Here is a 27,258-nt window from a genome sequence, read left to right on the forward strand (position 1 = left end):
GCTGCTGGCTGATTTTTCAGCCTTGACCCTGGGGCCCTCCAGGTGAGGTGCCCTCTGGGTGAGATGCCCTCCAGGTGAGGTGACCAGGTCCACTCTACCTGCGACTGTGAGGACCTGCCTGCCAACCGATGACGCAACAGACCTACGCTAACTGTCTGACAGTTAAATCCATATTACAAAAACACTAACGTCGAGATTTATTTTTGTAACTTTTTTTTCAACAGAGAAAACAACACACCCCTGGGGGAGGGGGAGGGCAGAGACAGAGCCTGGGTTGAGTGATGACACAGCACCTGGAGTGACAGGCCTGCCTGGGGGACACTCGGCCGGCCCGCAGCGCGGGGACGAGCCGCGGCCTAGGCACAGCCAGTCCGTGCGCCTTGCGCCGCTAGAGGTCCAAGTCGTAGAAGTCTTCCAGCTCGTCGTGGAACAAGTCCCACTCGTCTTCCGAGTCCGAGTCCGTCAGGTCGTCGTCCCCGCCCGCCGCCAGGAGCATGAGCAGCATCTCGCCCAGCTCGAAGGTGACCACCTCTTCCTCGTGGTCAAAAGGGCTGCCCTCTCTTTCCTCGATGAGCTCCCAGAAGCGGTTCCTCCGTTGGGCCTGGAAAAAACAAGGCCGTGATGGGGGCAGCTCTGCCAGCGGCTTCTTCTCTCCGGGGCTGGCGTCGGGGGGCACTGTCCAGCGCACCGCGGGTGGGCAGGCGCGGCCAGCGGCCTTCTCCACAGCGCCAGCTCCTCCCTCGGCGCGCCTGGCTTTGTCGTCACACTGCCCTCCCGGTGCTGGAAGGGCCTCTCCTCCTTCCACTCCAGTCTCACCCCGACCCCAACCTGCACGGGGGCTCCACGGACGCAGCGCGGCCATCCCCTCCTTTAAGAAAAACACGAGAGTTACCCGGCATCTGCTTGATGCTCCCACTTTGTCTCTCTGTGGTTCCTCTCTACGGCCATCAGGGTAGGCATGCTTGTAAAAACAGTTCCCTCCAAACGGACAGCTCCCACGGCCTTCATCAAAATACCTGCACGCCTTGTTGCTGGAAAGGAAAACAGCGCAACCCTTATTCACACACACGGGACTCGGGGTGGTGCGGCCGGCATCCGGGCAGGGGCCGAGCCAGCACACCTGTCTCCAGCCCTCCCCAGGTGCGCCTGACACAGGTGTGCGTGCGCACAGGAGCCTCCGGACAGCCCGCACAGCTAATGCAGGCCACCGGCAGCAGGGACCCCGCTGTGACACAGCCCCGGGCCGCACAGCCCGGCACTGAGTCACAGCGGTGCCCGCCCACGGCGGGCCAGTGCTGTCGGGGTGCCCGGGTCAGCCGCACTGGGGTGTCAGAGGGCAGGGAGGAGGGAGGAGGAGATAGCGCAGCACTGTTCTGTTCAAAGTGAGCCCAGGCCCCGCAGGGCCGAGCGTGAGAAGAGGCTGCCGTGCTCATACCTCATCGCCTCCTTGTATTTCTGAATGAGTTTCTGCTTCTCTTCTTTCTCCTCCACCCAGTACTCACTTGGAATGACAAAGTTAGATGTGATCCGGCATTCGGGGCAGGACCTGGGAAACAATGGAGAGGCTGCAGTGCGAGTCCCCCTGCAGGCCCGCGCTGTCCAGGACAGCCCTGTGCGCGGTGCCCAGCTGGACCCTGAGCTGCAGGTGGGGCGTCTCCGGGGAGGCCCGCCCAGGCACTGACTGGGCCCGACAGGCAGCCGAGCGTCTGCGTAATGCAACTCGGAGGCTAGTCAGCTCACCAAAAAAACTCCAAACCAAAACCAAAACTCAAAAAAGACATTTCACACAGACTCCTTTTGCTTTCGTTTAAATAAATTTATTTCTTGTAACTTTGCTCTGTTTAGATTATGCCGTTAGCTCAGTTATGAGAACAATCTTTCAAGGATGGTGGGTTATCGGCTAGCTTAATGGATGGATTGGAAAGTGGAAAATGCCAAGCGTAGGAAACATACATTCAGAGCTAGTACGTCTGTTCCCCAAGCCGCCACGGGCTCGTCCACGCAACACAGTCCCCTCAGAAAAAGCACAAAGGTTCTAAACGGATACACAGGGTTCCCTTGTTCAAATTAACGTAGAGAGACCAACTAACCTAGAAGCTAGCTGAGATACAGAGAAGACACCCCGCTTCAAGATAAAATGCATGCATTTAAATGCGGTCCGTCAGGTTGGAAGTTGGCACAATACTAAAGTCTTTCCCAAAAGAGAACGCACGAACGGAGGTGGGGAGGAGTCTCACTTTATGATCTTGCTCTCAAACTGCTTGGCACTCCTCCACTTGCGGATGCACTTGAGGCAGTAGGTGTGGCTGCAGTTGGAGAGGATGCCGAAGTGGCGCTCACTCGCTGGGGTTGATCTTCTCGTAGACCACCTCCATGCAGATCCCGCAGACCATGTCCTTGCTGCGCTGCACGGCGAACGAGAGCTCCATGTCCTTCTCGTGGGCCTCGATGCACGACTGCAGAGAGTGAGAGACACGGGGTGCGGTCAGGCACTGCCCCTGCCCGCTGACACGGCCTCAGTGCAGAGCCACACCACCAGGAGAGCAGTGCTGGAGGGGACGCCCCGTGCGCCGGGAGGACGGGCTGTGCTGACATCGGAAACCAACGTGAGGAACCAGGACGCGACCCCGACGTCTTACCCGCAGCTCCACCCCTGCTGTGTCCACTCAGGACAGCATTTAGACTAGCTGTCTGCACAGTGGTTTAGAGCTGGAGAATGAAATAGGATTAAGGCGCCAAATGACAGCCTGTCAGGAAAGAGTAAGGGTGGGGGAAGGGAACATAATAAACGTAAGGAACTGGGGACGCGAAAGGCCCAGGGTGTTCACTTGCCTTTTTAAAAATAACAGCTTTACTGCGACGCAATTCACACACCATCAACTGAACGTGTAAAATCAAATGGCCATCACACATACTCCCAATGGGAGATACTCTCACCCCAAAAATAAAACCCACAGGGAGCCCTGGTGGCCTAGTGGAAAGGAGCTGCACTGCAATCCCAGAGGCATGCAGTTTGAATCCACCAGATGCTCTGCTGGAGAAGGAAGGACAATCTCCTCCTGTACCAGTCAGATCTGATTTGACGGTACACACACAGACAATAAAATTTAAAAAAAAAAAAAAGTTATACCCACACACATAAGTAGGGCCCCCGTTTCCCCAGGCCCTCTGACTCCAGACAGCCCCGTCCTGTCCTCTCGCCACGGGAATCCACATCAAGGGCACTGACGACAAGCGGCCTTCTTTCTGGACGCTCCCCCCAGCACCACACTGCCAAAGCGCACCAGTGTTGGAGCCCATTCAGCCCTCCCCTCCTGCCCCGCCTGCGCACACACCGATTCTGCATCAGTTCGTGAGCTGATGGACACTCGGTATGTTAGAAGACACTGCTATGAACAGTGAAAGCCCAGCTTCCCTCCATTTTGGGGTGCTTCCACATGCTATGCTCTGCCCTAGTCAGAGCCACTCTCAGCTGGCTTGGCTTTGTCCTGAGGGCCTCCGTGGGTCAGGCTGAGTTTGTGTGGATCTCACTCTTCTTCTTTAGGAAGCAGGGTTATTATAAAAAAGTAAAAAAAATACATAAAAATTCTAATTTATAATGATATAAATAATAAATAAATACTCAAAATACAAAAGTCATCTTTAATCCCCTCTAACAACCACTTTAGCTAATTTCTTATCTATTAAAAAAATCATTTCTATTTTCTAACACCCTTAAAGATAGGAATTATTACTCCAAGGAGGCCCCCAAGCCAACTACTAAGGAGTCGGTGGACCTGCCACGCCATGAAACCCAGGGCTGCCCACAGGCTGGCAGGCGGTGGAGATGCCAGATCTCCCTCCGCAGCTGGGGACGCTGCTGAGCCCAAGTGCTTGTCCACTCACTCTGCCACAGAGTTCTCAGTACTCTCAATACATCGGTAAAAAACCAAACGGGGCTGAACCTGCCTAAACGCATACAGGAGTCCAGCAGGAGGCTAGGAAGACAGAGTTTCAAACAAGGCCTGTAATGTATCACACTTCACTCCGCTCCTCCCCCAAACTGTGTTAAACAGGTGAGTACTGATGAACAGAAGAAAACCTGTGCCTGCAGCTGCAAGGTCTGCCATACAACATCTCCCCAACTGAAACACATGCTGTGAGTGGGGGTAACCCTGGACTGACTCAAGACACTGCCAGAGGGATGCAGACAAACTGGCTGCCTCTCACAGTCAAATGCAGTTACTGGACAGCCAAGCAATCCTAGCCTGAGGACACAGCCAGACCGCTGTCCTGATGCCTGTCCAGCTTCACAGTCCTGACCACACCATGTGACCACTGCAGGAATAGTGACCCTGTCTCGAACAATCCCAATAACAGGAATGTACAAGAACATCCAGAGACAAATCAAGGAAGAGAGCTGAGGCCATCTCAACAGGGGCCAGTGGGGCCAGGGGCTGGAAGGAGGAATAATGGGGTGTAGGGTTTCTCCTGGGGTGATGAATACTTTCCCAAGTTAGACGCGCCTGACAACAGCTGGACGAGTCTGAGAAACCAACTAAAACCAATGAAATACATGTTTTACAAGAGCCAGTGGCCTCATGTATGGACGATGCCTCAAAAGGCCACTGTGTTTTTTAAAAGAAGAGAAAAAAAAGCCCACATAGACTGAGAGGCTGTGGAAAAGGGACTCCTTACAAATGCCTTTCAGGAAGTCACGAGCACACCGTGCTTCAGGGGAGGACGGAACGCTGTCTCAGCAGTTCTCCACAAAGCCCAGCCTGGCCACTGCAAGGGCCCTGGCTTCACACCGTGTGCACGCACACACCCACCCTCACCTTGATGTGTTGGGAGCGCTGGGCAGCGTCCACCGGGTGGAGGACCTGCAGCCCACACATGTCGCACGAGTCCCCATGCAGGTACACACAGTTCTCCCCGTAGCGGCACTCGCCCACTGCGGCGTAGGGGCACAGCTGCTTCTTGGACTCAACGGCGGGCGGCTCCTTCTCAGGGTCCTCCCTGGTCACTGTGTCCTGTGGGGGTGCTTCAGTGCAGGAAGGGGCGGCTGCAACGAAGAGGGGAGAGGTTGAGGCAGGTGAGGTGGGGACATGAACTGGGGTGGCTCAAGAGAACAGTAACAGCACCACCAAAGCAAAGGCCCTCTTGCCTAGGTGTGCAGAAAAACACTGCTCTGGGTCCTTCTGCTGCAACTGAAATTCAATTCTACACACGGAGTGGGACAAGAAGGCTTCCAAAGCGTCTGCATCACTTTCTGTAGGACGGAGTCTTCCACTCCGCCTACCAGCCATATGGAATCACTTCCTCTGGCCATAGTATGTGATGCGGTTCCCCAATCCCCGCATCTGCTCCACGCTGCCCAACTCTCCAAGAGCCACCTTAGAATACTTACTTCGGCCACAGTAGGGCTGCCCAGGGACAAACTCGATGGCGTTGGCCCAGTCCTCTGCACCTGCCCCAACAGTGGCAAAGCTTGACGTTCTTGACTCGGCCTCGCCCGCGCTCATGTCAACGAGCGTCCCAACTGTAGCCGAGCGTGCGGAGGGAGCAGTCAGAGCCGGTTTGCCAGTGGGGTCTGCAGCAGGTGCGTCTTCTTGTTTCAGTGGTTTGCTGTGTTCATATCTGAAAGACACCAGAGGCCATGGTCACTGTCTCAAGGCAGGACGATGTCTGCCCTGGCCCTCCACTCGCAGTATGCACAGAGCCACCTGGGGTCCAGCTCCAGGGCCAGCCTCCCACACCTGTGCACCTGGAGGGGACAGCTAGGGATGTGTCCAGTACCAAGAGGTACAAGACAGTAGACTATGGGCTGAGAGAGGTCCAGCCAGCAGCCACTTTAGGCTCTGCAGGCCATGCAGCCTGCCTTGCTCCAGGAGAGCAAACCCAGCCACTCATGTGCGACATGTGTGGTGTGTGACCTTCCCTGACAAACCATCCCAGGTCAGACTGGGCTCCAGGCCATGAGTGCCCAGCCTGCTGCAGCCCAGGCACCACACTCAAACTCCACACCAATGTGGCTTTGGAGATGGCAAGCTTCAGTTCCCTTAGTAACACCACTAAAATTAGTTGATGGAGCCATCAAAGCAAGGCCAGTATCCACTTTGTAAGTAGAAATGTGCAGCATTTACTTACATATGAAAATGCTCCCAATTCTAAAAGGAAAACAAAGTATTCTGAAAACACATAATACAAACTGTGTGGTCTGTAGACACCTAACTCCATCTGCCTCTAAACCACACCTCCAAGAGCCTCTGAAAGGGACTGCAGTACAGGGTCCGCAACAGAGTAAGAGAAAAATGCAGAATGAAACTAAAGTTGCTGGAAAGAAGGAGGAGAAATATTGTAGGGACTCTAATGTTATACAAGCAAATATGTAACAAGGGTTGAATAAAAACTAATTTGCTTTGTAAATCTTCATTCGCAGCACACAAACACAGGAGTTGGGTTTATGGTCTGATAAGAGACTACAGAGTTTACTGAAGCTTTCAGCCTGGAAGAAACGCACTCCAGTGGTTCAACTTTCTGTCAAACAACAAGGCCTCCAAGGTGATCAAGACCGCAGGGAGCACACTCCTTGGAAGCAGCACATGAGACGAGAGGGGCCCAGCTCAGAAAGCAGAACACCAGACACGCAAGGGGATCACAGGAAAGGCGAGCCATGGAATGCGGGGACGTAATTAATGTCCTACAACAGAACGTGCACAAAGAGTGGCACAGAAAATCAACGTGCTCTGCCAGCTTTCACGCAAATCCTACTATTGCTGCTGTTGCTGTACCGTCAACTGGACAAGACTCCTGGCTGACCCTCCAGCGGGTTTTCAGAGGCTGTGAATCACACAGGAGGAGGCAATTCATCTTTCTCCCACGGAGAATCCCACAGTGGATTCAAACCTCAGATGCTTGGGTTGGCGGCATAACTCCTTGCCACTAAGCCACCGAGCTCCCTCAAATCACAACAGAAAGTTAAAAAGAAAAAAATAAACAAGGTTCCTGACATGAGATGAGCATTTATTTAAAACTTTTAAAATTGTGAGTTCTTCTCAAAGAGGAACACATAAAATTAAACCCTTATTCTGAGGGGAAAACATGTACTTAAATTATGATTTAAATTTAGAGAACAGGGCTTGTGGGACAATCAGGCTAGACCAACAATAGTCCGGGTGCTTCACAGCTGATAGTAATCCTGGCATTTAAAAATTTCAAAAGAAGTGATAAAGAATTCTAATGTTTGCATGACAAGAGTCCAGAGAAGGAGCTGGAGGGAATTGTGTAACAATGAAGGAATTTTTTTTTTCCTTTTCAAAGAGAAAAGCAAACTGGAAGGGAGAGGTGGGCAGGGAGGAAAATGTGCAACAATGAATGAAAAGAAATCTTTGATTAAAATCTCAATTTAAAAAAAGAAGTAGTTCAATACCAACTGGATAAAGAAAGTGAACGGAAAATGGCCAGAGAGAGAGAGGTGGAGTGGCGAGCACAACGGATCAACTGGAACTTCTGAAGACGTTTCTGATGGGTACAAAGCCCAGGACTACAGTGGCGAGCACACTGGAAGCTGGCTGACAGGAGAGGTGGGGTCAGGAGGTACAAGAACAGTACTGACAGGTGAGGGTACCTCACAGCACTCTCTCACATGGCTCAGGATGTCAGAGCATAGTAATACAACACTCCATCACCACAAGGTGTCAAAAGACAACAAAGATCTAGACTAACTGGGGAGAAGTGTCAGAACTGACCCTCTGGCGGGTTTTCAGAGGCAGTGAATCCCACGGGAGGAGATTTCCCATCCTCCTCTCGCAAAGCAGCTGACGGATTAGAACTCAACGTCTCTGTGACGGCAGCGCAGCCTCTCAGCCTTCCGTCACCAGAACTCCCTTGGGAAAGGATAATTGGGGTGGGGAGACAAAATTGACAAAATAAACGAACAATTAGAAGCCCTGAAGGAACATGAAGGAATAATCAGAAAAAAGGCAGAAAAATGAAGAAAGTGTAAGGATTATGTGCGACACCATCAAGAGGAGTAACTTGTCTGTTACCTTTACAGACAGAAAGGGCAGGGGGAAGGCATTGAGAAAATGGTTGACGATTTCCTGGAAAAAGTTACCCAAATATTACAAAGACGTAAAAGTACCAAAAAGGTTCAGCAATCACAAATAAGTGAGACTCCAAACAAAAAATTATAATAAAAATATCCAAAATTACAAACATTCTGAAAGAAGACTGGGGAAATACAGGGTCCTTTACAACAGAGAAACAATGAGAGAGGAGAGGTGATTTCTCAGCAGAAGAAACCCCACAAGTAAGAAGGCGGTAACAGGATGGCAAAGAATCTGTGAAACAGCACCAACCTTAAAAGAAATACTAGAATTCTTCAGGCAGAAAAAAAACAATGACAGAAAAGATCCGAAATGAACACAGATGACTATTATCACACAGAACCCAAACCAGACACAGAATCACCTGAGACTAAAAAGCAACCAGAGGTGTGAGTCCCTAAATCCTCTCACACACAAGGGCAACTCCAATGAAAATAGGAAGGTGGGGGGAAGCCTATCAAACAGCATTCAGAAAGAGTAGGAATTGGCAACATTGATTCCCTATAAAATACATTTCAAAGCAAAAAGCAGCATGACAAAGAAACACTGTAATCAGAGTGATTAAAGGGTCAACTGAGTAGGCGGAAAAAGCTATAATAGTATCTACACCACTCCATGACAGAGCTCCAAAACAATTAAGTTAAACTTTACCAGACTTGAGTACAGAAACAGACAACTCCACAATAATAGCAGGAAATATCAACCACTTTGCATTAAGGGCAGAATTAACTTAAAAGAAATTCATCACAAACAGGGAAACTAAACAATGCAAGTCATCTGTCTAATAAACATAAATAGAAAATGCCATCCAACAAGCACAATATACATTTTCCTCCATTACCTATTCTCCAGAATATGTTAGGTCATATGTTAGGTCCCACAACAAGCAAGTCTCAATATATTAAAACACTGAAATACGACAAAGCATCTTTTCACATCACAGTGCTATAAAATCAGAAATCAGCGGCAGGATCATCAAAGGGAGAAGGGACTACAAAACACCCTAGAGTACACTACTGGGTGACAGGAGAGATTAACAAATGTAATTTAAAGAGTCCCTGAAACAAATGACATTCAAAATCTTTGGAACACGGCCAAAAAACCCAACGAACCATTGTCAGCACCTTACTCACAACGTCTCCAACAATCAGTCAAAAAAGAGCAATAAGCAAATTCTAGTCTCCAGAACTAATAGTTTACAGTAGGAATCACCACGAAAAACAACAGAACCAGTAAGACCTAGGTGTTAGTTCTTAGAAAGGATTAATAAAAATTGACGTCACTGACAAATCTAACAAAGGAAAACCATGCCTGAAAAAGAAAAACATTATTATTAATAATAATAATAGTTATTTTCTTTTTACTGGTATAAATAATAATAAAATAAAAAACAATAGGAAAAATATACTTGAATAAGAAATTAAATGAGTGACCTCTGCTGTGGCACCACACACTCAGCCTGCCACGCTAAAGCCAGAAAGAGCCCATGTTTCCTCTCTGGCCTCACCATCTCCCTGTAGGGCTCCATTACTGTGGCAGACAGAAGAGTGGGATCCCTAGACCAAGATGCTGTTGTGTGAACAGCACAAGGAAACAATGCAGTTTAAAATCAGGAAAACCATGTGTCAAGATTCTCCATACCTCCATGCTAAATCTGTGTGCCGAGTTACTATTATTCAAGAAGTAGATTCTATGATGAATGTGGCATCTGGATTGGAGGAACAATAGTAACAACCTGCAACATGCAGATAACACAACCCTGCTCAAAGTGAGGACCTGAAGCACTTGGTGCAGCAGATCAAAGACAAAAGCCTTCAATGTTGATTCTATCTCTCAATGTCAAGACAACAAATCCTCACCACTGCTCCAGTAAGCACCATCAGTGACAGATGGAGAAAAGGTTGAAATTAACAACTTTCATCTTACTTGGATCCACAATCAACATCCCTGTTACTACCAGTCAGGATTTTTCCAATCACCTGCTATGCAATGAATAAGAATGACAGAAGAATTAATGCATTTGAGAGATGGTGTTGGAGAATAGTGCTGAACTCCCATGGACTGCCAAGAGAACAAGCAGGTATGTCTCGGAGAAGGTACAGCCAGTGTTCTTGGAGACAAGGATGGTGATGGTTCAGTTCACGTATCTTGGGCATGTTGCTAGGAGAGGCTACTCCTAGAAAAGGACGTCATGCTTGGGAAGGTGGAGCTGCAGCTCTAGTCCAGGTCTGTGTTATGTCCCTCCAGTCCTCTCCAACCTCTGGTGCTGAGTCTAAGTCCATCTTGTGCAAAGAGCCTTAGACCTCAAAGGATGCCGCTTCCAACATGCCAGCAGCTCCCTTCCACAGAGGCGCCGCCTTGCTGACTGGTGCCTGTGGTTCTCCCCACATATTCCCTGGGGGTGTGCTGATCACCCCATCACGGCATACTGCCTTTTCCTCCACCTATTATCTACTCACTAATTTTTACTCTCCTTTCCCCCTCTTCCCCTCGTTATCTATTCAGGAATGATTCTTTCTTTAGCTTTTCATAATAATGACTCAAACAATATTAGTCCTTTTGTGAATGAACGAGGGCAATGTCCTTTGGATCCATCCACGTTTCAAGAAGTTTTCATTATTCCTGAGTTTCACAGTTTATTTCCTTGTGTACATACACAGTTTATGTATTCACCTGTTGATGGACACTGGATTGTTTCTACCTTTCTGTTTCATTCACCTGTTCATGCTGCAGCTCTCACACATCTAGGACACGTGCTGAGGGCCTGCGTCAAGGCTTCCTGCTGGTGGTGTGGAGGGGCAGACGCTGCAGCTGGCAGAACGGAAAAGACCCGAGTGGCAGTGCCCAGAACCACGGGCAGGTCAGAAGTCTGCAGGCACACCTGAGAAGCTGTTCTGACTCAAGAACCTTATAATTTTCCTGATCTGGATTATAACCTGCCACTCTCCTATAACCACCACTGCACACGTAATCCTGCAGAATGAGCAACAATACACACTCCCCGACAAGTAGATACGCAGGCAGACAGGCAACGGAACAGACAGGGACGATGAGACCCGCATGCCGGTCTGATCTGGCAGGTATTTCTACGTCCATGTCGGCATCCGCTGTAAATAAATCTATGTGCACAGTACAGCCCACAGGGCAAAGCCAGGTAAGCTACTTAATCTCAAACACTCTGAGGGAGCCAGCTGCTGGTGATGGGCCTTGGGACCATCATCCCGGGGGACGGAGGTCAACAACACTTGGTGTAACACAGAGCACAAAGGTCTGCTTGGGAGCACCATCTCATCTTAAAAGCTGGTGAGCAGTCATTTAGAGACCAACTATAGGTTCTTTCCCGGCCAGGAATAAAAGAAGAGGTGGGATCCCGGAGACTACAGCCCTCAGTCAGCCCTTGAACCTGGAACCAAGCTAACCCCTCCTGCCTCAACCTTGAGGCAACAACCGACAGGGCTGGAAGCTGAGCTCCATCCATCAACGGCGAGCGCTCGCTCTTTCGAATAACCAAGTGAGGTCAAGAAGGCGCAGCATCTGCCCAAGGAAAAGGCCCAGAAGGCAGGAGAGCAGGACAGAGGATTCAGGGCCACAAGAATCACAAGGACAGAGAGGGAGGTGTGCAGCTACAGTGGGGATTATCACCAGTTACCAAACAAGCAACAGTCATCAAAACCCATTTTGCTTTGTAAACTTTGCTCAAATTACAATTACATAAAAGGAAATTAATAAATAAATTTAAAGGATTTCATTCCTTGCATCCAAGGCAGAGTGGAGATATATGTTTGGGAATTACACGCAAACCCAAATACCCGTGTCCACGACAACATCTTCTCTGGAGCACAATCTCACCCTCTCCCTTTGTGTGCTGCTGTGGTGTTAGGACTTTTGAAAATGACTTTTCTAGCCATTGCTTTGGGCTGCTCTGGGGAAGTGTTCTCAGCTGCCTCAACTGCAGACAGCTGGGTCACTGTTAAACAGCATCTTCAACACCATCACAACACCTGTGGGGCCACAGAAGCAGGACAGACTGCAGACACTACAGCGAGGCGAGCCTGAGGGAGCCCTGGAAACACAAGAGCTAACCTGGAGCTGCTATGAGACGACCAAGGAAACCAGTGGTTTATCTGGGCTGTTGGATGAACCTGGATTCTCACTATTTAATGTCCTTTGCCTTCTCCCGCCACCTCCAACCTAATTGCTTAATAAAATGCACAACTTCCGCAGCCAATACTGAATCCTGTGATTAGCAGCATGGGGGACCGTCTTCCCACAGGACTGATTTTTACACACTCCAAGTTACTGACTCGGGACAGTGCTCCTTTGCGGAGTCGGTGAAGGCAGACGTGGTCATCCTCATACGGTCATGCATTTGTTCCTTTGACAGCTGTCCATGGCTGCTCCCAAGTTCCAAGGGACAGGACAACCTGCACACCTGTGGTGTTCAGGTGCCCTAGAGTTGCAGCCAGTTCATAGAGACCCCATGTGGAACAGAACCAAGTCCTGCCCTGCCCTGGATCATCCACCCAAGAGCAGGCGTGTGCAAGACCACGCTGACAGCCGCTGCCTCAATCCGTCTCATCACTGGGCTGCTCGAGTTACTATATTAATTCTTCAATGAGTTATCACAGAATCTACGATCCTTTCAGAAAAGTGTTACATGATGAATCAATGCTGAGGCAACTGAGAAACCAATACTGAGCATTTCTCTTGTATTCGGCAGAAAATATTTTGACATCGCATTAATCCCCCATCTATGGTCCTCTCTTTCGCTCTAGGCAGGAGGACACGCTCCCACTGGCTGGCTGACAATGCCTCACCTCTATCACTCTATAGCCCAATGTCCGCCTTTAAACTACCATGTGCCTTGACAGATCCACAGGACCAAGCTTGCCCGAGGGAAGCCAGAAGTCTCTAACTGGCCTGCCCTTTCCCCAGAGCATGTCCTGAAACAGCACTGGACCTCAGGGCACTCTGTACATGGGGCCAGAACCCAGCAGTCTATTGACACGCAGAACAGGCCAGAAAAAGACGTGTTCTGACTGAACAGCAGTGCCGCCACTTCCAAACTTGGAGCCAGTACCCCCTAGCACTGCCAGGTTAGGAGTCACGACTGCCAGGTATACCACCTGGCACTGCAGAAGTAGGAGTCATGGCCACCAGGTACCACCCAGCACCACCAGGCAGTGAGAGGTGGAGGATGCGTGAGGAAACAACCCCAGTATCATTTGTGAAAAGGCACAAGTGGTCTTGGATGCAGGCCCTCTACAAGACTTCTCCTGGAGCAAGTCTGCCAGCGACACTCCCCTCAAAGCTGCAGCAGGAAGTGACTGTGCTGATCGCCTCATCTCAGCCTCCCATCCTCAAAACTGGAGGGGGAAGACACTGCTATTGGATTTAGGGTTTTAAAAACCTTCTTTTATACTGGCTAGCTTACAAAGTTCATATACCCTGTGTTTCACACTATTCTTCTTTCACATTTTGTTTCATATAAGCATTCCCATTCATTACATTTTATAAAATTAGTCACCATTGGACTATGACCATTAACCCTATCTTTTCAGGTCCCTGCGAGATCTTTCCCATTTACTTTACCCCCTCCCTTCAGCCACCAAATTGTGCAACTCTATAGTTTTGCTCCAACTCATCCTCACCCCTCTGTCCCACCCCCACCCTCACCCCTCTGCTCCCCCCTCCCACCCTCACCCCTCTACTCCCCCCTCCCATCCTCACCCCTCTGCTGTGTAAGCCACACGTTTTGTGCAGCAACCTTAAGGACAATGAACGTATGTGAGGGAGCAGTGAGGGAGGTGGAAAATCTGGAAAAGGAGAGTGAGCATGGTTGTACAACTTGAAGAATGTTGTCATGTGACGAAGATGCAACTGGAGAAGCTGTCAAATCAGCAAATGTTTTCCTGCATATAACATAAAGCTAGGAGAGCCCTGGGGCTAGTGGTTCTAGGCTTTGGGGTGCACTGTAATTCACCAGCTACTCCAGGGAAGAAGGAGCAGCAATCTCCTCCTGTGAGATTTAATGCCTCGAAAAACTCACTGGGGAGTAAAATCAAAGCTTGAAGAACTCTAATCCACAACAAACAGTCTTCTAAGCATCCTGAGAAACCTACAACCAGGAGAGGATAAAATAGATGAATGGGACCTTCTTTCTAAGAATCAAATCCCCACACACATCAAAAAACTCCTCCAAAAGAGTAAGAAGGAAAGCCACAGACTGGGAAAAAAATATTTGGTGCTGACAAGTCTGGTAGGGGAATCACACCTAAAATTTATAGAATATTCCATCACCTCAACCAGAAAAGGGTTAATAGCCTTGTCACGAAGTGGGCACAGGATATGTATGAACAGACCACTAAAGAAGACATTCAGATGGCAAACAAACACATGAAAAAAATGTTCAAAATCCCTAGCTCTCAGAGAAACGCAAATAAAAACAACTATGAGGTATCATCTCACCCCAATAACAATAGCAAAGTTCAGCAGAGCAGAAAACAACAAATGCTGGTGAGGTCGTGGTGAGATTGGAACCTTTATGCACTGCTTGTGGGAGTACAAAATGGTACAACCACTATGGGGGTCAGTATGGCGTTTTCTCAAAAAAATGTACGAAACAGTCCAGAATAAGTACACAGCAAAGTGGACTGCAAGAGGGTGGAGAGGGATGGAGGAAATTATGCAACAATGATTTTTTTTAAAGTGAACTGGGGAAGGTAAGAAAGAAAATATGCAACAATGAATAAATGAAAATTCAACTTTTCTGTAAATTTTGTTAAAATCACAATTTAAAACACCCCAAAACAAAGAACACACCAGAGGCTTAGCTACGGGGCAGTTCCAACTTGGCTGCACACAACCCGCACCTAAATCCAACCCCATGTTCCCCTCTGAGGCACTTCAGAGAGGCGTCATTTAACTCCTCCAGTGCACCCTCCCGGCGGCAGGCTGACCAGTCACTGACTCCTGCTCCGCTCCATGCAGAAGGCCCACAGGGTCGCCCTTCCACCAGCGAGTGCTCCTTCCCAGCAGGACGGCCTGCTGACTTAGTGACTCGCTGAGGCTGTGACTGCACAAGACTGGCTGCTCATGCTTCACACACACACACATCTACCTACGGGAAGTGAGCACTGTTTCTCCTTCCAGCCAGACTAGCAAGAAATAAACAGCAGAGTGAAAAATGCCCAGTAACCCTGGATTTTAAAAACCTCAACCTTCCGCTGCTCCCACTCACAGCAGTCCTACATGACAGGACCACTAAGTGCAGGCCTCCCAGGCTGCAGCCATGATGGAAACAGCCTGCCACGTCTTCCTAATGGATTTGAACTGCTGATCTTTCAGTTAGCAGTAAAGCACCTAAGCACTGCCCCAGCAGAGCTCCTGCACTCAGATACCTCAGGGGGCATTCCTGTGCTCTCCTAGTCATAAAAAAACAGTCCCCCCTCCCTTCACCAGCTCCCCTGAAGAAAAGCAGCACTCCATGCCCACCAACAAACACGTCCATCATCTACAAACTTTAAGCATGAGAACTGAGGACTTGGTTAACATTTTTTCCAACAATACATTTAAATGGGCCTTTGCCAAAAAGTCTTACCGAGTTTGGTTCTTGAAAACAGGCCCACAAATTCTTTGGCATGCCTCCCTTCAAAAGGTGGAGACTAGTTCCTACCCCCTCCACCTCAGATGTGGGCTGGGCTGGACTAGAGACCAGCTTGTAGTAAGTGGAATAAAGTAGACAGTGTATGACTTCAGAGCTGAGGTCACAAGAGGCATTGTGGCCTCATTCTCTCTGGTCACCCACCTAGGGGCAAGCTAGCTGCTGAGTCTAGGGACAGTAAAGCAGCACTCCAACCAGGCAAACAGCTGGCCTGTCACTTCAGGAGAGGCCCTGAGCCAGGAACAAGGGCCACATCACCCCCAAGAACGGTGCACACAGCACACATTTATGACTGAAACCACGAAATCTGAGGGCAACATGCTTAACAGCAGCTGGCAGGAACACAGGGAGCTTTCCAGAGATAAGAGGGGGCTCAGATGCCACTCTGGGGCTGCAGGGATCAGATTCCAGCCCCGTGAGCAATGACAACGGTGGACAGGCCACCAATGCTCCCTGTGGGAAGAGAGAGACCGTCCTGAGCGTGTGACCATAAGTCTGCTGAGCTCCAGGACTCAGATGAAACGACAAGCCCTTTCTACACCACACACGAACGGGGGCTGCGGCTAATCCAGAATGCATGCCTGGTGGGAAGGTACAAGGCTGAGAAGCCATAAACACCCGTGCAGCCTGGGCTGGGTCAGGAGAAGGTGGCTCCCAGCACCAGTTACAAACCTGTTGTATCCCTTCCCCTGCTCCCCACCTGCAGACTCCCAACCAGAAGATACATCACACACACAGCGCTGTTGGCACCACAGTTACAGCACTAGCCACCTACAGGAGGTGGAAGCACCGTGTTACTTCCGGCCTTTGAAATCCCACTCTCTCTCTGCCCTAAAGCATCATCATCAGTCCGGGTAGACTCAACGGCAGTGAGCTTGGGTTTCGTGTCTCTGGTTACAAATATTCAGTCACTCTAAGTACAGATAATTATAAGCCAATGGACTCTATGTCTCGCTCCCTTCTTGTCCCCACCCAGCCTTCAGCCAGCCCCACAGGCGCACACATCCAGAGCCTTACCTGCAGCGGTCCCCATAGATACAGTAGCCTCGCTGGAAGTATTTGCACACAATACCGTAGGGACTGTCAGAGAGGTCGTGTGAGTAGCGACAGTTCTCACCTTCCTTACAAACCCCGTGCATGAAATACCTGTGGGACAAGCACAGCAAAGCCACCTTAGACAAGATGATGGTGCTCCGGAGTCATGGTGACACACCCAGCAGCTGCACAGCTCAGACGAGCAGAGGCCCCCAGCCAACAGCACCAACGCCGGTGCTGCGCCTCCCGTGTGACCTGATCACGGCTGTCACACTACAGCCCTAGAAGGTCCTTCCAGCTCCTCCTGCACCTGTGAACCACAGACCCTCCACCTGTGGAAACCTCAAAGCCGCAGGAACTCAGGTGGACCAGAAGGGGGGAAAGTGCACAGTCCACAAGGAACTGTTTTAATTCTTCAAATGCCACCAAGGGGAAGACAAAAAAGACCTTCAAAAATAGGGGCAAATGAAATGACGGTGTATCAGCTCCTCACTCACAGCCCCACAGCTCCCCTAAGGCCCAGCGTGCAGACCCAGCGGCGTCCACACCAGGTAGCTGCCTCCGGGGACTCATGCACCCCCATCTGCTCAGGTGTGCTCACCCCAGCAACCTGCTGCTGCACGCAGAGGCGGCTGGAGGACCCCATGGCCCGCCTTCTGGGCTAAGACCACCTTTATCAAGAGACTGTCTGTCCTGCACAGATGAGCATGGTGGGCAGCTCTGATGGCCGGGTGCACAGGGTGGTGGCCTCACTGGCGGTTCAAGTCCACCAGCAGTTTCCAGGTAAAAAACTGGGCAATCAGCTCCTGAGATTTACAGCCTCAGGAACCCAAGGAGGGGCACTGACGAATCACGGCCAACACCACATCAGTTGAGTTTTTTGAGATGAGGAACTAAAAGCTTTTAAAGGCAAACAAGTCTGTGAGAATCACAACTCTGTTCTTGTAGCACTTGTTCAAGCTGCCTCTGTGCATCTGCTGTAGGATTCCCCGACTACGTGGACTCCACAGCTCAGTCCAAGTGCTGGAAACAGGGACCGTACCGGGGCCACTGCCCATCACACCGTGTCACTCACAGCTACGCAGTCACTCACAGAAGTACACCGTCACTACGGGATGTACAGTGTCATCCCCACTAGACAGGTGTCACCCTGGTAGAGTGTCACTCACAGCTATACAGTGTTACCACTGCTGTGCAGTGTCACCTCCAGTATACGTTGTCACCCCTGGCACACAGAGTCTCACCCTCACCCCTCAACAGCACAGGTGCTCATCTGAAGCCCTGTCATTGCGGGACAAGCTGTTTCCTGTCTAGCCCTGGGTCCACCCCTTCACGCTATTCACAGGACCGTCAGCAATACCTTCAACAGCTCTGTCAATTTGAAAGGGCCAATAAGGTGGGTGCTACCATTTACAGACTTGTGAAAGATCTTCCGAGAACTCCAAAACCTGAGGCCTAGGACTAAAACTCTCAGGTCTGTTGTTAAACCACAGTATGCTATGGTGATCTGCATCCCTGGTGGAGGCATCACAGTCAAGTGCTTGGACGCTAACTGAAGGCTGTTGTTTCAAACTCGCCCAGCAGCTCCACGGGAAAATGCGGGCTCTGCTCCTATAAAGAGGAGAACCAAGAAAAGCTGCTGGGCCATATGCCTTATCCATGGGTCACCACGAGTCCCAACTGACACTACTGCCTTCACTCAACATTCCAAGGAAGATTAGGACTTCTTAGCCCCTGACAATTGCTGAAGAGTGTGCCAAAGTTTCTATTCTGTGTTCTGGACAGGTTAGGATGTTACATTGTGCAGGGGACACATATACACACACACTCACTCTCACCCACACAGCTGGGGTATGTATACACACACGCAGCAGAGTTAGGCATTCACAAGTCCTGCTTCCAGATCTTGACAGGATAGGAGACAATCCCAGAAACCTTGTCCTGCGACAAGTGCTATGAGAAAAAGTCAGTGCACAGGGGAACCCACAAAAGGGGAAGAGCTAGCCACTGAGGTGTGCCCAGCAGTGAGGTTGGGGCTAAGATGGGGGTGCTCAGCTACACTGACAAGGAAAGGAAGCCAAGGGGCAGTGCCCACCAAGGCCCGGTGGCCGGACAGAGGCGCAGCCAGCACAAAGGCCCACATACCCAGGGAAGGAAGGCAGGCGTGGAGGGCCCTGGGCCAGGACAGAGTGCACTGACTACCCTACCTGAAGGCAGTGATACCACAGAAGAATTGGAAAGAGGAAGAGCCACAATCAGACCCATCCTCTAACACTACTTCCGGCTGCCTTCCAGGTGAGGTGTCTCACGACACACCTGATGGCTTTAGGAGGGCAGGCTTCTGGAGCCCACAGGAATGCCAATCCAAGAAGAGCGAGCACAGCAGGCCGCATTGGCTGCCCAGACTGCAGAGATGGAAGAGCTTCACGAAGCCATATGAAGGTGTTGTGTTACCAGGGTAACACCTGGCTGGTGGGCTTCAGGACCAGCTCCACCCCTGCCTGGCTGTGCGGCCCTCAACCCTACACGCACTGATCCAGCAGGTACTGTGCTCACAAGAGCGGCCTGCTCCGCCCATGACTTACACACACTTGTTTCTGAAACACATTAAGGGTGCATGTGGGCCAATCAGTCAGGAAGGGGCAGGAACTGAGACCCCACCTGGTAAAAGGAGGAGTCGGAACAAGAGCTGGCCGCCTCCAGGTCTGAGATAGATCAGGCTCCACAGAAGGCTGAAGGATCAGGCTGCTCTGAAGGAACTCAAGCAGAGGTGAGGGCACCTGCCCTGGCAGGACCTCCAGAAACACTGAACAGCAGTTCCAACAGCCGCCGCCTGCTGCACTGTTTCCAGGGAGCAGCACGTCGAGCTCTTTCTGAGTCTGCACCTACTTCAGGTCTCTTAATGAAGCTACATGGTCGGTAAATCCAGAACGATACCTACCACCCTCCCGCAGGCCCTCAGAGCCCACCCACCTGCCATGGGGAGGGAGACTTACAAAGAGAAAAGAGGAAAAAAGGAAAATTCAATCAACACAGCCCCTCAAAACAATGGTTTTGGGGAAAGGGGGAAAAACAAAAAAAAACAAAACAATGGTTTTAAATTCTACAAACAACCAAAGTGTCCATAAAGGCCAGGCCTTTTGTGAGCGTGCCCACCACCTCCTGAGTCTGAGCGTCCCAGCAGCCACTGTCCAGTACTGAGAACAGCACAACTGGCTAGTAACCCCCACTGTGGTGCCTCTCAGAGATGAAGCACCAGAGTACGTACCGGGCAACCCACAGAACACCGAGGGTGCAACAGGAGCCCACGCATAACACTGAGGGTCCAAGAGGACCCTACACATTAAAGCCACCTCTCTGGGGGTTCCAGACATTACAAAACAGTAACCAAGTCAGCATTAAGCATCTGCTATGACATTTCTCAGTTGGATATTTCATTTTAAATGTGTGTATTTATCCTGCTCTTTAAACCAAACAATAAACTCCAAGTGGGAAGCGTCCAGGCTTTATTCCGTTCTTGTTCTCCTACGGCACCTGCACACACCAGGCTTAAACTTCCCTAAAACCCCAGAAGACAGCCAGGTGCCCTGGGAGCCACCACGAGAAACATTCCTTCCAGGTGTGGTCACTCTCCAAGGTCATGTCACATACGTGGCTGCCTCCACATCCCTCCCAAAACACACTCACACAATCACAAAATTAAAGTAAGCATAACCACGACTTAGACAAGGAATTTCTCGAAAATTACTTGTATTACACATACATAGTCAAAACTTTCTGAAAGACCAAAATAACTTACTTGCTTTAAGAACAGATGGTCAGCAGGGAGACAAGGACAGTGTTACAGACCGAGGGTCCCAAAGAATAGAATAATTTTATAATTATTAATAAAGAGACAAACAGCCAGGAATGAGATAGAGCAGAGAGCGTAAAACGGGTGTGTGTGTGTGTGTGTGTGTGTGTGTGTGTGTCAGCAGTTCTCGACTGAAGACTCAAGCCAGGCTTTTCTGAGTATTTCTTTAGAATCGTAAGATAATAAAAGTAAAATCACAAGGAAGTACAAAACAAAGGATAATGGTAAAGTCTTTTACAGATAAGACCAAGTTCCTCTTTATGCTAATCTCAAGAGTGAGGGATTCATTTGACACAAACTAAGAACAATGTTAACTCCTAGGGACTGCCCCATTGCCACAAGGTGGGCAATCAAGCTTCCCTCATTTCCCGAAACAGCATTTGGTCTACTATTATTAAATTTGATATTCGGCTTCCCTTAGACAGAACACCTGAGGACAAAGTACCTCAAGAGTGGCTGTGTGAAGACAAGGGCTGAAGCACATGCAGACCAGCAGACACAACCATGAAAACACTGACAACTCCTGATAAACATAAGTCAACAAACAACATATGTGGAAACAAACAAACAAACAAAATACTGGCAGGGACAGGGTGGGTATTTCTATTATTATTACGTGCTACCGAATCAGAATCAACCCCCAGCAGACCCTGAGCAGGTTTTCAGAGGCTGCAACCATCCAGCATTCTCCTGAGGAACAGCTGGTGGATTCAAACAGCCCACCTTTGAGCTGGCAGGGCAAGTCTGAACCAATTAGGCCACCAAGCACAATATTTGGTAGCTCAAGTTTAAAACTAAATTTAGAAATGACCACTTTTCTCTCTTTTTTTCAAACATGAAAAGCTGGTGGGTTGTGTTTTTTTAAACATGAGAAGCTGGATTCTTTTCAGGAAATAGATTACAAAGCATGGGAGTAAAACAAAAAAGTGAAAAATCATCTTCAAAAGAAAAAGACATTAGGATTACATGTAGGCAAACCAGTCCATGCCAGGAAATTTGGAGGACAGCTGTCTGGCTAACTGATTGGAAGAGATCCGTATTTGTTGCCATTCCCAAGAAAGAGGATACAAAAGAATGAGTAAACTATGGAAAATAACGTTAATATCACATGCAAGCAAAATGCTGCTGAAGATCATTTAGAAACGGCTAGAACAGTACATAGATAGAGAACCGCATGATTTAAAAGAGGCCATGGCACTAGGGAGATCACTGCTGATATCAGATAGATCCTGGCTGAACATAAAAAATTATGAGAATGCCTATCTGTGCTTTGGATTACAACAAATCATGGTTAACATTGAGAAGAAGAGGAATCCCAGAGCACTTAATTGTCCTCATGCAAGACTTAGACCAAGAAGCTGTTGTGCAAACAGAGTAAGAGAACACTCCACGGTTGAAAATTAAGAATGGAGTGTGTCCAGGTTGTATCCTCTCTTCATACCTATTCTATATATATACTGAGTAAATTATTCAGGAAGACAGAATCAATGAAGAAGGATAAAGATAAAAAAAGACTTATCAATAACCTGCATTAGTAACACAACCTTGCTTGCTAAAAGTGAGCATGACTTGAAGCACTTGTTGAAGAAGATTAAAGAAAGAACACAGCCTTCAATATAGAGAGCATCTCAATGTCAAGAAAATTCTTACCACTGTACCAATATACAATATCATGACAGATGGAGAAAAGATTAACGTTGTCAACGATTCCATATTGAATCCGCTTGGATTCACAATCTACACCTTTGTTGTCAGCAGTCAGGAAATCAGGAGATGTATTGTCTTCAGTTAGGTAATTCCCCAAATTATTGAGGAGTAATGATGTCAATTTGAAGACAACGGTATTGCCCATTCAGGCCATGGCCTTGCCAATCACAAGAGCTAGATAATGAAAAAGGATGACAGGAGAAAAACTGATGCCTGAACTGTGGTGCTGAAGGCAAGTACTGAATACCCCATGGACGGTCAAAAGAACAATTACATCTTAAGAGAAGGTGCAGCCAGGGTGCTCCTTGGAGCGGATGATAAAGCTTCCTTTCACATACGTTGGGCATGTTGTTAAGAGGGGCTATTTCTCAGAGAGGGAGACTGTGTCTAGGAGAGGGGAGGGTTGGCATAAATGGGGGGGAGACCTTCACTAGATGGACTAACACAGTGACTGCCACAATGGATGGCGCAGGACAGGGCAGGGTTCAGATCTGTTATTCATAAGGTCACTATGGGTCACCCTATGAATAATAGAGCTAAACCCTATCCTATCCTACAGAGGCCACCAGCTGCTCCACAGGTAAGGATGGGAAATCTCTTAACTGCCTATGAAAACCCACAGGAGGGTCAGCTATGGGTTAACAACATGTGTCATAGACTACAACAGACATAGTGTGAAGTGATCTGGGGGAAAGTAACAAGTTTCCCTGAAGCATTAATTGTTTTAGTCGCACCCACTCCAGGAAACTAGCAGCAACCCAGTCACTATTGCAAGTGTTACAGGACTTCCATTCCTTTAAGGAGACTCAGAAATGGGAACAGCCAGGTGGGGGCAGCAGAACACAGTTCTTGAGAACAGGACAATAGCTTTTTAAGTGGCAGAAATCAAACACAAAATGAGATTATTTCAAGAGAACTAACAACGGTATACATCAAGAGACTATGTATGACTCTGGCAGTTAAATGCAAACATTCACACCAAAGAGCCTGGCTTCTAAAAGGATTACACCCTGGGGAAAGAAAACAGCCGAATCAAATTCCCAGCTCTGGAAGCCACAGGGAGGGAGATTACAAATCTAAACCACACCTCCATCCAGAACTCTCCTGGAAGACAGGCTTCTTCTGGACACTGCTGTTCCATGCCCTCCTGCAGGTTTTCAGAAGCAGTAAATCACACGGGAGGAGACTGCCCACCCATTCATCAGTTAGTACCCAGCTCTGTGGTCTCTCATCAATGACTAGGAATGATAGAATTAATGCCTTTGAGCTGTGGTGCTGGAGAAGAGTACTGAATATGCCATGGACTGCTAAGAGAACAGGTTCATCCTAGAGAAGGTGATACCAGGCTACTCCTTGGAGGCAAGGATTCTGAAGCTTCATCTGACATACTTTGGACATGTTGCAAGGAGGGACCAGACCTTGGAGAGGGATGTCATGCTTGGAAAGGTGGAGGGACAGCGCAAGCGACGAAGACCCTCTATGAGATGGATTGATTTAGTAATGACTGTGGTAAAGGGGTACATGTGTCAGAGAAAATAAGATTGGCACAGGATAAAGCAGGGTTTAGGGCTGTTGTACACAGGGTCACTATAGGTTGCAGGCGACATGAAGGCACATATTAACAGTGACAACAACAACATTAGGTGAGGAATCCAGGCAGTACAGTGGTCAAAGGTTTACCAACTAACCAAAAGGCTGGCAGTAGAAAACCAATAGCAGCTCCAGGGGAGAAAGACCTGGTAACCCACTTCCCTAAAGGACGTGGCCTGAGAGCCCCAGTTCTCTGTCCTAGAATGAATGTCACTATGAGCTGGGATAAAAGTAACAGCAGGGTGGTTTTTGGTTTCATTTAAGTGTGGGCTTATCAACAGTCAATGTCAGCAATGAAGAGGGATTAACACAAGAGCCTGGAGGGAGTAGGATACATACTTGACACTACTTGGAGGCTTTAAAAAAACCAGATTACGGGAGCTCTGGCCTGCAGTTCAAATGCACCAGCACGTCGGCCGGATTGGATTCCACAGTACACAACAAGATTTAAAAAAAAAATAAAAATCCAATCAAGATGAGGACCTAATATAACGACAATGTCAAACATTAAACCCAAGAAATGCCAAGGAACCTAGATTTCTTTAAGTAGGTAATTTCCTCAAGCAACCATGAAGACACTTCTCTGTGTTTCTGTAAATACATATCCCTTACCTCCAGCTTGTTCAGACAATTACATAGCAGTTTTAAATATGTCAATCTATTTGGTTCATGGGGACCAAAAAAAAAAAAAAAAATCCCTCTGATCAGAAACCATTTGGGATATTTCATTAGTGAGTGATCCTAAAGGGAAGCACAGACATTTTAGGTCTTAGAACAGCACTGACAAGGCCATTGCCAGGGGGAGAAGGAACAGGCGTGCACCAGATGTGCGCCAAGTCAGCCTCCCATTCCAGACCCATTAAGACGACAGGTAAAGCCCAGGCAGGGGGAGGAAGGGGGCGGCCAGAGAAAGAGAGTCTAAAGACCCAGGGAAAATGGTCACCCTAGTTATTTTTTCACTGATTCATTTAATACAATCAATCAACTAGTTGCTGTTGGGTAGAAAAAAGGAAAAGTAGCAGATTTAAACAGCTGATTCCTAAAATAGGTATAAAAAAAATTCTTAGCCTTGGGATATTCTACTCACCTTCCTTCTTAAAAGCCTAGAGATAAATTATAAAGTACCTGGACCAGCATTTATACTAAAGCACTTGCTGCAGAAGGTCAAGGACTGTAGTCTTCAATATGACTTGAAGCTCAACATCAAGAAGACAAAGATTCTTACCACTGAGCCAAATGGCAGCACCATGATGGAAGGAGAAGAGACTGAGGTTGTTAACAGTCACAGCTTGCTCAGTTCCACAATCAACACTCTTGCCAGCAGCAGTCAGGGAATCAAAGGACAAACTGCTAACTGCATTAAGTAAGTCAGCTGTCAGGGACCTCTTCAGAGTACTGAGAAGCCACGATACCAGTCTAAGGTGTGCCTGATACAATCCATGGTCTTTGCAATTACTTGCTGTGCTCAGAGAGCTGGACAATGACTAAGGATGACAGAAGACTTGATGCCTCTGAGTTGTGGTGTTGGAGAAGAGTCTTGAATGGACCGCCAAGAAAACAAATAGGTCTGTCTTGTAGAGGGTGAAATCAGGTTTCTCCTTGGAGGCTAGGATTTCTGAAGTGCATGTGGCTAGGAGAGCCTAATCCTTGGAGAAGGTTATCATGCTTGGAAGAGTGGAGGGACAGTGCAGGCGAGGTCCACCCCAGATAAGACAGACTGACACAGTAGGCGGGCAATGGGGGTGGGTGTAAGTCAGCGAGACTGGCTCAGGACAGTTACACAGGGTCACTATGACTCGGTGGCACATAACAGTAACATTCGATTCCTGCAATAATCAAGTTTCTTATGCATACCCTAAATGTACCACATTTAGAACCCGAGTCTGTCCATTTACAGTCTCCTCACTGGGACACTGAGTTATGCAGACTGGGAATCGTTGTCTTGTGTTTACATCTAAATCAGCACATCACGATAAGGGCCAGAGCTCCAACCGGATTTCCCAAAAGACAAAAAAAATTTAAATAGTTGCTGATGGCGTTTTCAGAAGTCCAGGTTGCGCGCACATCCAGCAGCCGCCGACCCCCGGGTCCCCTCCTTCACGACCCTCACCCCACCCGCAGCCACACGAGCAACGCTCCCCTGGGAGGCGCCGGCGGCTCCACGCCCCTCGGGCGGACGGGGAGGACCCGGAGGCTGGCCCGCGCTGAGCCGAGCGGCGACCCGGTTCCGAGACAAAGCTCCGAACCGCCCGGCCGCACAGCGTACAAAGGGCGGCCACAAAGCAGTGGGCGGGGGGCGGCGCGCGCGAGGAAGGAGGGGCTCGGAGCCGGATCCGAGCCGGGGGACCCGGAGACCCGGAGCCGGGAGCCGGCCGCACTGGGCGATCTATGGGCGATCTAGAGCTGGGACCCGGCCCGGCGTGCGCCCCGCGGAGGAGCTGCGAGCCGACCTGGAGCCGGGCGATCTAGAGCTGGATGATCCGGAGCTGAGCGACCCGGCCCGGCGTGTGTCCCGGGAGGAGCTCGGAGCCGCCCGGACTGGGCGATCTCGAGCTGGGAGCCGGCCCGCCGTGCGTCCCCGGAGGAGCTCGGAGCCCCGCTCCGCCGCCAGCCCCGCAAGGCGCCCGGGCGGAAGGACCCACCGCGCCGGGAGCGGCGCCGAGTCACCGGGGCTCCGCCGTCCGGCGCGAGCGGACCCCGCGGGGGTTGACGCGGCCCGGCCGAGGTGGGTCCCCCGCCGGTCCCCCGCCCTCCGCCCGGCCGCACCGCGTCTCACCGGCAGGTGACCTGTTTGGTCCAGCCGCCGCTGCCGCCGTCGGTGCCGCCTCCACCGCCTCCAGCCCCCGGGGCCGGCGAGGTGACGGCGGGGATAGGGATGGGGGAGGCCGCTGCCGCCGCCGCCGCTGCCGCTCCTGCTCCAGATGTTGTGGCTGTTGTTCCGGGAGCTGCAGCCTCCGCCATTACTGTTTATCCCACACAGCAGTGGCACCGGAACTTCCGGGGTCATATAGTTCCGGTCCGGCGCCGGGGGCGGGGCCGGGGCGGGGCCGGGGGCGGGACCCGCTCGCCTCGGCAGCTCACGTCCCTCTGCTTTCCTCCCGGCGCTCGCCGGAGGGGCGGGGCCGGAGCGGGGCCCGCCCCCGAACTCTCTGATTGGTGGAGCGGAGAGCTTTGTGGAAAGGTGTGAAGTTAAAGCATGAAGTTGGTCAGGTATTTGTGTTTTTGGGGTTTTTTAAAATTTGTTTTTTATTGTATTATTTTTACGTGTACCGTCAAATCAGATTGCCCCCTCCTTCTCCAGCAGAGCATCTGGTGGATTT

General features: G+C 49.7%; 1 protein-coding gene across 1 annotated transcript; it reads right to left on the minus strand.

Moving 5' to 3' along the window:
• Positions 1-388: 388 nt before the first annotated feature.
• Positions 389-26,920, minus strand: MKRN1 (makorin ring finger protein 1). Its single transcript, XM_006903685.1, is given in 9 exon segments — positions 389-601; positions 893-1,031; positions 1,436-1,546; positions 2,238-2,341; positions 2,343-2,456; positions 4,818-5,044; positions 5,390-5,619; positions 16,771-16,899; positions 26,715-26,920. Coding segments are annotated over 9 exon segments (1,452 nt in total). The 5' UTR covers positions 26,900-26,920.
• Between the last annotated feature and the right edge of the window lie 338 nt (positions 26,921-27,258).

The sequence above is a fragment of the Elephantulus edwardii genome, unplaced genomic scaffold (genome assembly GCF_000299155.1).
Source record: "Elephantulus edwardii isolate Elephantulus edwardi_28Jun2011 unplaced genomic scaffold, EleEdw1.0 scaffold00055, whole genome shotgun sequence".
Taxonomy (NCBI): Eukaryota; Metazoa; Chordata; class Mammalia; order Macroscelidea; family Macroscelididae; genus Elephantulus; species Elephantulus edwardii.